General features: G+C 41.0%; 1 protein-coding gene across 1 annotated transcript in view; it reads right to left on the minus strand.

Moving 5' to 3' along the window:
* LOC101862804 overlaps window positions 1-7,225 on the minus strand; it is a 10,819-nt gene extending 3,594 nt beyond the window's left edge. Inside the window, exons 1-3 of the mRNA XM_035970320.1 lie at window positions 7,166-7,225; window positions 5,496-6,642; window positions 3,956-4,117 (exon numbers count right to left, since the gene is read on the minus strand). Coding sequence (XP_035826213.1) covers window positions 3,956-4,117; window positions 5,496-6,637 — 1,304 coding nt within the window. The 5' untranslated portion in view covers window positions 6,638-6,642; window positions 7,166-7,225. The remainder of the gene's footprint in view (window positions 1-3,955; window positions 4,118-5,495; window positions 6,643-7,165) is intronic.
* Between the last annotated feature and the right edge of the window lie 2,376 nt (window positions 7,226-9,601).

The raw sequence follows: 9,601 nt of genomic DNA on the forward strand, positions 1-9,601 counted from the left end.
TTATTATTATTATTATTATTTGAGATGATGATGATGGTGATGGTGATGATGATGATGATGCCCTCGCAATCACTCCCGTTAACATCAGATATGTTTCTGACTTATTACATGAAATATTAGCTTGATATTCCATTTTATGTGTACATACATATTCAAAGAAAAAGGTTGGTATCACGACTGTGACTGGCTAGAGTGGAACTGGTAAGGCACAGCCGTCATCTTTGGGAGGCCCACTTCCCTACTAGATCTAGTACACAGCGCACAAGTAGTTTTTCTCTCAGTGGCTCTAGAGGAAGCCCAAGAGGCGAAACGTTGAGCTGTGTCTATTAAACAAATTTTAAACACTTTATAGTTTAAAGTCATTTTGTATGAAATTCAAACAAGACTCCCCCTCCTACTCTGCTTTCCAAACAATGATGAGGATGACGGCGGCAATGTGATAATTATTTCAGAAACTGGTTTAATTACACAGCGCTTATCAAGCTTCTAAAATAGCCCCACGCAAGACAATTGGTAAACGTTAGTGCAATAATATGTATTTTTCCAAAACGATTGGTATTGTCATAAAAAAGCCTTTGTGGGCAGAACTTTGGCCCCCACCTTTTATTATAGTACTGGCTGGGACCCCTTTCGATGAAAGGAATGATCGGTGCATTAACATCTACTGAAAGTCATTGGCCTACTATATTAAACACTCTACTGGAATGGAGCAATACATCTTGAGAGAAAAGTGACACTCGTGTTTCCAAGTTCCGAAATATATAATAGAGGTATAGATTGATTCTCTATTCTGCTTTCGTGGTTGTACGCTCCAGAATTTCAAAGGTGTGGCATCAATGCGCACGGCCAGTAAACGGAAACCTCACTTGTTTACACAATGGCGTCTTAGAAGACGGACTTTCCCAAGAATAGAACTCTGTGTGGACGAAACAAAGCATTTTGAAAAAATCAGGGAAAGCAGTTTGTGTGGAATTTTTAAAGTTAGGTCCCAGCGATAAGGATGCTGTGGACGCTTGCAAAGTTTCAAAGGTGTAGGTTAGGTAATAAAGGAGGAGTTTGTGCACAAAGCGTCTCAAATCCACTTTTATATATATATACTAGCTGGGCCAAATTTCTATGAAAGGAATGATCGGTGTGTTAAGATCAACTGAAAATCATTGGCCTACTATAATTAAACTCTTCTGGAATGGAGCAATGAATCTTGAGAGAAAAGGGACACATGTGTTTCCAAGTTGCCAAATAAGTGCTCAGTATTGTGCAACAATGCACGATAGTATCGAACGGAAGTACGACTTGAAATAAACAAATCTGGCGGATTTTCTAAAATTACAGAGACAGAAACGTCGGCCTACAAAAGCGATGGGCGAAAGAAAGAAATTTAGCTTTTTGCAGTCTCAGAACTGAAAAAAAAAGGGCGTCATGATCTGGAGAATATTTTAAAGAATTTTTTGGCCAAAACCACAAGTCGATCGACGCAGCCATTAAAAGCCTTTTAAATAGCAAAATTCGGCCACCAAAAATAGATAATAGATATAGATGATGATAATTTATTGTTATTATTATAGTAGTAGTAGTAGTAGTAGTAGTAGTAGTAGTAGTAGTAGTAGTAGTAGTAGTCGTAGTAGTAGTAGTAGTAGTAGTAGTAGTAGTAGTAGTTAAGAGTAGTAGTAGTTAAGTAGTAGTAGTAGTAGTAGTAGTAATCGTAGTCGTAGTAGTAGTCGTAGTCGTAGTTGTAGTCGTAGTAGTAGTAGTAGTCGTAGTAGTAGTCGTAGTAGTAGTCGTAGTCGTAGTAGTAGTAGTAGTAAACTCAAAATAACCAGGAATATCACTGGAAAAAGTTAAAAGACTTTAAACTGGTCCAAAACAATGCTTTAGTTTAGTTATACCGAAAAGAAAGCGAGACTTCTAAACCTCTTTTACATACATTGCATTGACTTCCTGTTGAGAAAAGAATGGTGTACAAGTTGGCCACCCTATGGTCACAATTAATGTTTGAATGATAATGCGCCATCTTTTTTATCAAATCTGTTAAGAATCAGTGCTCATTCACCGCCAACTACCCTGAGCACTCAGAACCTACCATCCTGGAGAGTGAAGTGAGAGAAGCACTGAAAACTAGTCCAAAGAACAAGGCAGCTGGAGACGATGGCATCACAACCGAAGCCATCCTTGCATGCGGCGAAACCGGAATACATTGGCTTACAATCATCTTCCAAAAAGCATGGAAAGAAAGAAAAGTGCCAGCAGACTGGCAAAATGCGATAGTGGTGCCAATATGGAAGAAAAAGGGCAGCAAGAAAGACTGCAACACCTATAGAGGCATATCTCTTCTCAGCCATGTGGGGAAAATGTATGCAAAAATCCTAGAGCGACGTACTCGCGCAAAAACCGAACATCTTCTCAGTGACGCCCAATTTGGCTTTAGAAAAGGAAGAGGGTGCACTGATGCAATCTTCGCACTCCGACAACTGTGTGAGAGGGCTTTGGAATACGACAAAGATCTCCACCTCGTATTTGTGGATCAAGAAAAAGCCTTTGATCGAGTAAATAAAAACAAGCTATGGAAGATCTTACGGCAGTACGACATCAAGGGACAACTGCTAGACAACATCAGGGCTATCTATGCCAACAGCAGAAGCGCTGTCCGAACTACCAGTGGAACATCGGACTGGTTTCCAGTAACATCCGGAGTGAGACAGGGCTGCAATCTCTCCCCTCTGCTCTTCGTGATCTACATGGACCAGATAATAAAAGAGGCCAATCCAGACCCAGAGGCACTCAACGAACTCATGTTTGCAGATGACCTGGCAATGATTAACAACAAGACTCAGCTACAGGAGCATATAAACCAACTAAATGCGAGCTGCGAAAAATATGACATGAAGATCAGTATAAGCAAGACCGAAGTCATGACAATTAGCAGGAGACCAGGTAAAGTGGATATCAACATCAATGGATCCCAACTAAAACAAAGCAGAGAATTCAAATACTTGGGCAGCATTTTCACAGAAAATGGAAAATTAGATCGAGAGATAGAGACTAGATGCCAGAGAGCCAACGCAGTCAGCTACCAACTGGGCCCTCTCCTGAAACATCCCAATATCCCCATGAGCACCAAGGCGAAGCTCATCAACGCCATTTTCCTCCCAACGCTCACATATCAGTGCCAGACATGGACTCTAACAAAAGCCCTAGAGAGGAAACTGGTCACATGCGAGATAAAATGCTTAAGAAGAGCGGTCAACAAAACAAGAAGAGACAAAATTGAAAATGAAGTCATAAGGGACACCGTGGGAGCAACACCAGTCCTACCACACATTGAAAAACAAAAGGTCAAGTGGTTCGGACACCTCACGCGGATGCCCTCAAACCATCCAGCTCTGAGAGCATACAACATTAAATATTCTGGATGGAGAGCCAGAGGAAGACCAAGGCGACGATGGAGTGAATCTGTGGCAGACACCCTTAAAGATCATGGGATGTTCCTCCTACAGGCCACACGACTTGCTGCAGACAGACACCTGTGTCTCCCCGCGACACCCCAGGGTACAAGCGGAAGAAAAAAGTAAAGTAAAGTAAGTTAAGCATGTTCTTTTCAACTCGAAGTTAAGGTTATCAGCTGACAAAAAGAAATTTATTTTATCATCGATGAAACTTAAAACAATGGGTGAAAGGGCATTTGAATACCAAGACCCCAAGATCTGGAATGCTTTACCAAGTACTTTAAGAGAGGTCAAATCTTTTGATTCTTTCAAATGTCAGCTGAAGTTGTTACTGATTTTAAGTTAATAAGATGAATAGATTGGAGTGATTTTCTTTTAGGCAGAACAGAACGTTTTGTGTGACTGTTGTACGTTGTACTGTATTGTAAGGTGCTCAGAGCCTGAGTACTTCAATCGGGGTTGAGCGCTATATAAATGTCATGTGTTATTATTTTTATTATTTTGTTACCGACCTGATAGGACCAAATCGCTCCCCGTGGTCACTGAAAAAGAGGAGTAGTGTGTTGTTCAAGACCCTCTTGGTATGTAGATCAGACAGGAAATTGAGGTACAGTTCATCTCCTGCGCTCGCTCTGTTCTGGTTATCGTGCGTAAGGCGGGAAATGAAACTGTATCTGGTAGAGGAAAAAAGTAATCGAAGGTGGTTTACGCCTTAATCAACATAATTTAGATAATTTAGAATCAATTATAAATATGCATATAATTTATATATAAATGAGAGAGAGACAGACAGACAGACAGACAGACAGACAGACAGACAGACAGACAGACAGACAGACAGACAGACAGACAGACAGAGACGAAAATAAAATACTTGATAAAAGAATCTTCTCCTCAGGGGAATTAAACTGTTATCTTCTGAATGCTACGACGAATTATCCTAAAGCTACCACAGACACCGACGTTGGTTGTTTTATTTGTCGAACTTTGGAGGATCTAGAATTACGAACCGGTGAGCGTCTAAAAGTTTTCGGAAAGAGACGCAGGTCCACACGATAAAACGGTACAAGGATGCTGCTGTATGTTTCGTAAGTCTTTGCAAGAAATGTAAACAACTTGTTTAACAAGTGAGATCGTCATACCCGAAGTAAGACGTGGTGTAGCTGCTGTCAAACATCAACTGTGTAGGCTTCTGCATTTTGTTGGTGGGAGTGCAGAAAATTTTACAAGTGCAATTACAGTTTCCCAAAGTAAGGTTTAAAATGCGCCTTCTATTTCTATTAAACAAAATTTATCTGAATAATTATGTAGAACTGATAGACCTATCCGAACACGACTTGGCGCGGATGTTTTTTTATATGATGTGATTAATCATAATATGTTCAGACGATGATCATACCCAAAACACGATTCGACGATTTCATGTTATAACTGATGGACCTACCCAAAGTACGGCCTGGTGAGGATGTTATTCAATAATTATTATACGTATCACTGATGGACCTATCGACCTACCTATTGGCCTGTTATATCTACATATATCTTCCCAAACAACAGCATATTATTATACCTACCCAAAGTACGGCCTGGTATATCAAAATGTATCTCCTAAAGTACAGCTTATTATACCTACGCAAAGTACGTTCTTGTGTATCCAAATGTACCTACCCAAACTACGGCCTGCTGTATGTACCCAAAGTACGGCCTGTTGTATCTACTTATGCCTACCCAAAGTACGGCATGTTGCAGGTGTTGTTAAATAATTATTATACGTCTGAGGCTTTTGTTGGTATTGTTAGGCAATTATTATATGTATATGGTGGATCTACCCAAAATACGGCCCGTTGTATCTACTCAAACTACGACCTGCTGTATCTACCCAACTACGGCCTGTTGTATCTAACCAAACTAAGACCTGGTGTACCTAACCAAACTAAAGCCTGTTGTATCTACCCAAAGTACTGCCTGTTGTATCTACCCAAAGTACTGCCTGGTGTATCTACTCAAACTACGGCCAGTTGTACTAACCAAAGTAAAGCCTGGTGGACCTACCCAAAGTATGGCTTGTTGCGGGTGTTGTTAAAAAGTTGAGTGAGCTGCGTCCACGTGTCATAAATGAATGCCATCTCAGGCACATCCCCCACGCAGTTACTGTCCGGAAGACGCACCAGTTTGTCCGGTTCAGAAGCCTCCACCACAGGCCTGTTGTTGTAGTCCACGAACTGCTTGTGCCAGCCTTTTTTCTGATAGTGGAACGCCGTGACCTGCACTCGGTCCATCAACATGGCTGTGCGGTATCCCACACGCCGAAAATCGTTCCACAGAAACGCGTAGTCAATCTTATCCAACGGCTCGTCCCACTTCCATTCGTCGGCGAATTCTGTGTAATGTTTGCCTGTCAGAAGAGGCATGACATTGGGAAAAGTGTTTAAACCCAATTTATTGTACTTACGTAGCTCCAACGCGCTTAAATTCTTTAGTAAAAAGTTTCTGGTTTTGGGCATAGACCTTACGAAATTCTGCTTCGACATTCCATCTGTGCCTACCATGAGGACGCTGAGAGTCTCTCGCGGTTGGAAGTTTTCCAGATGCGATCTGTAGTCCTTCTCACACCTGAACTCCACGTCGGGTTTCAGTTGGACAACGGTCATATACGATCTGGATATTAGCTTGCGCTCACTGTCGAAGCATCCAATAAGCAAATTCTCATCCCTCATAGTCAACTTGATTTTGTTGCTAAACATCTCACTTTCTGAACCGTTTACCACTTCGAAATCGTTGTTATCCTTTCTGTACAAATTCCTGTATGTGCATCCTCCGAATTTCACGCCTGGAAATTTCTGCTGGAGTTTGGTTTTATTCACTTTCAAAAAATACCTGTCGAGATATACGATGGAGGCTAATCCTTTCTCGCACGAGATGGGCGGGAAGCGTTTTACGTATGGCATGATTACAGGATCAAACGGGTCTAAATTCGGGAAACTGCACTCTTCTTGCGACGTCCCATTGCTCACCCGGGACGTTTCCGATAGGTACAGAAAGAGACTGGAAGCCTTCCAGGCGATGTTTGACATCGGGGTGTGTTCGAGGGACGGGAGTTGGGACTGGAATATGAAACCGCAGACGACGATGCCGACCCAGACGATGAAGACGAGGAAAAAAACCTTGAGACATGGCCGAATCCCACCAGTCATGGTATCTGAGGAACATAGCATAATTGTGACGGCAAACGGTAAATAGCTAGACCGATAGATAGATAGATAGATAGATAGATAGATAGATAGATAGATAGATAGATAGATAGTTGAATAGATAGATAGATAGATAGATGGATGGATGGATGGATGAATGGATGAATGGATGAATGGGTGGATGGGTGGATGGGTGGGTGGATAGATAGATAGATAGATAAATAGATAAATAGATAAATAGATGGATAGACGGAACTACTCGATAAAAATTCTTCTCTCACGAGAATCGAACTCACTACTCCTGTGCGCAACAGCGAAAGCGCCTGACGGTTTCTCCACAGACGCCGCTCAACGTTACTGACTCAACCACTACTACTTGGTGAAAATATCATGAACCGAGATCTTACCAATCATCGCTCTTCTTAGACTTCAGTTCGTGCCAGTTTTGAAACAGACACCAGAGATCATAGCTCGCCACTCAGAAATTACGTAATACCACCCAGCAAAGGCTAAAGGTTAAGTAGGACGTACCTTTATTTGAGATCCAAAGCCAAACATCCGAGCTGATTGGGATGTAAAACGTAGATCTAGATCTAGTACTCGTTTCTTGAAGAGTGAACCATCTTGTTATTTCTTAACTTTTTTATAGTCTTTGACTTACATGATAATGTCCTTCATTTTGCACTGTGGCGCATTTCCGGTTAAAATTGAGCGCACCGTAATATGACTTTGGAGCCAAATGAAAGACAAGTTGTGAAAAGTGACTTGATCACTCGTCTATAGCGAGACGTGTTTTGTCCCATGTTTGGGTATAACAGCGCGACTTTAAAAAGTGCACGCTTCTCAGCGAAGTTTGTTTTATAGAGAACAAGGACTATGACTTTGCACAATTTACTACAAGTCTGTGATTTAGTTTCAAAAGCAACTGTGCCTTCAATTTACAGTGCGCGCTTGCACTGGAACTTCCCGTTTTTTTTATATATGGTGAGAAAGTCGGGATCACGGCCTTTTACGTCTTGACAGTATGCATGATACAGGTTTGCCTTGGCGGTAGACAGTGGCAAAGCGTCTATATAATCAAACAATCACTGCTTCCCTTCCAAATTGCTCCAGTGAGTAGCTAAGTGAGTAGTGAGTTTAGACTCAAGCAATGTCAAGCAAGTGTCGGTGACACAGGGATCAGATGGGTGGTCACTGGAGTGTGTCCTTGAGTAAGACACGACGTCCCTAGCTCAAAATACAGGGCGCTGCACAGTGACATTGTTTGTAAACTGTTCTGTATTTGTGTAATAGTGTATATTTGTGTACATGTATGTATTTATGCATGTATGTATTTATGTATGTACATATTTATAATTATGTATTTATGTATGTCTGCCATTGTAAATCAAAGTGCCCTTCTGGGACAAATAAAAGTGTACTTAATTTTTTAAAAATAATTTAATCATGGAATGTTGTTGTCGCCGAATTTACCCAATAGACGTTCATAATCACCAATGAACAGTGAGCACAAAATACAAAATTGTTTAATTGTTACCAATCTTCACCTCTTTCGGGCCACTTTTATAAGCAGTCGCAAGCAATGATTATGAAATCTTACAATAATTAGACTGACGGAGTCAACCTCACAAAGGTGAGGGGAACTAACTCTTCGTAATCTCTTCGACGTTTTACCGTCCTATACCAGATCGTGACCTTGATTAAGACACCGGCTCCTGGTCGCGAAAGGCCAGACAAAAACTTTCAAATTTGGAGTCAAATTGATAATTATAACAGTCAAGTATAATAGTACATAATTTGTACTATTGTCATCTTTGTTTCTTTGCGTGCGTGTTTGTTTGTGCATTTACATCTTTAGTTAATTTTGGTGTTATTTGGAATAGATATTCATTTATGAAAGTTTTTCCGACTATTTTGACGGTTGAACGTACAACATGAATTCAGGATTGTCTTCATTCACAAGTCAGTGATGCTGCTTAGAGTAAGAGGTTTTGTTTATTATGTTTCTAATGTTGGAAATCTATTTTTGTGTGACATCTCTATTTGGTTCCCTGTCTTACTTTGATTACTCTGTCAAGTCAGACTTCGCCCCTGGCGGTAGTCATAGAGGAAGTAGATTGCCCAAGTACTACTGTAACTTCCCTCCCTTCTGATCTCGACTTTCTTGATATTATGCTCCAAATGAAATACATCTTCAGTGCTTTTGGAATCAAAGAAAGTGTAACTTGTGTTTGAATATTTCTTTTTCATCTCTGCAGGCAGGATATTTATGAGTAGTCGGCTTCAGCAGGTTCTTCGACCTTCACTGGTACTAATTTATATCCCTTGTTGCTTCTGTATGTCTTTCTCTCTCCGGGCACAAAAATGACCGTCATTGTGTCGGTGTGTTTCTCTTTATTCACACAAACAAACACATTTATTGTTGTCCTGTCTCTTTCCCCTCAGGCGTCAAGGTACTTCGCCGTTTTAATTTCCGGAGGATTTGGTGGGTATTGGCCAGAGTTTTCGAAGCCGGAAGAAAAAATCAGCGTAAACGGAACAAGAACTCCTTTTACTCTTCACAAAAATAATTATTAAGCGGGGTTTTATTAAGCCAAGAACTGAGAAGGAAGAACTGAACTGGCGAGGGCGTGGATGTGCTCATGTCAAGTCGTGTCTACGTGTCATAAAGCAAGACGAACGTTTGCATTCTAAAACGCTTGGTTTTATTAAACAAAAAACAGGGGCTCTCGTTGCCGAAAGGTAAAGGTGTCCACGGAAAATTTTCTCTCTAAATATTTCTCCTTTCTACTATTTTTTCTTGTTCTTTAACAATGTTCTGTCGTCTACTTTCGTCTCCACTCTCAACCCTTTTGCCCCATCCTCTGGGCTCCTGACTCTTTCTGCAGCCTTTCTACTGCTACTCCTTGGCTCCTTCTTACTAATGCCTTTCAGCCACACCCATAATCTTAGGATAGGTAAGGTCTA

The sequence above is a fragment of the Aplysia californica genome, unplaced genomic scaffold (genome assembly GCF_000002075.1).
Source record: "Aplysia californica isolate F4 #8 unplaced genomic scaffold, AplCal3.0 scaffold00252, whole genome shotgun sequence".
Classification (NCBI taxonomy): Eukaryota; Metazoa; Mollusca; class Gastropoda; order Aplysiida; family Aplysiidae; genus Aplysia; species Aplysia californica.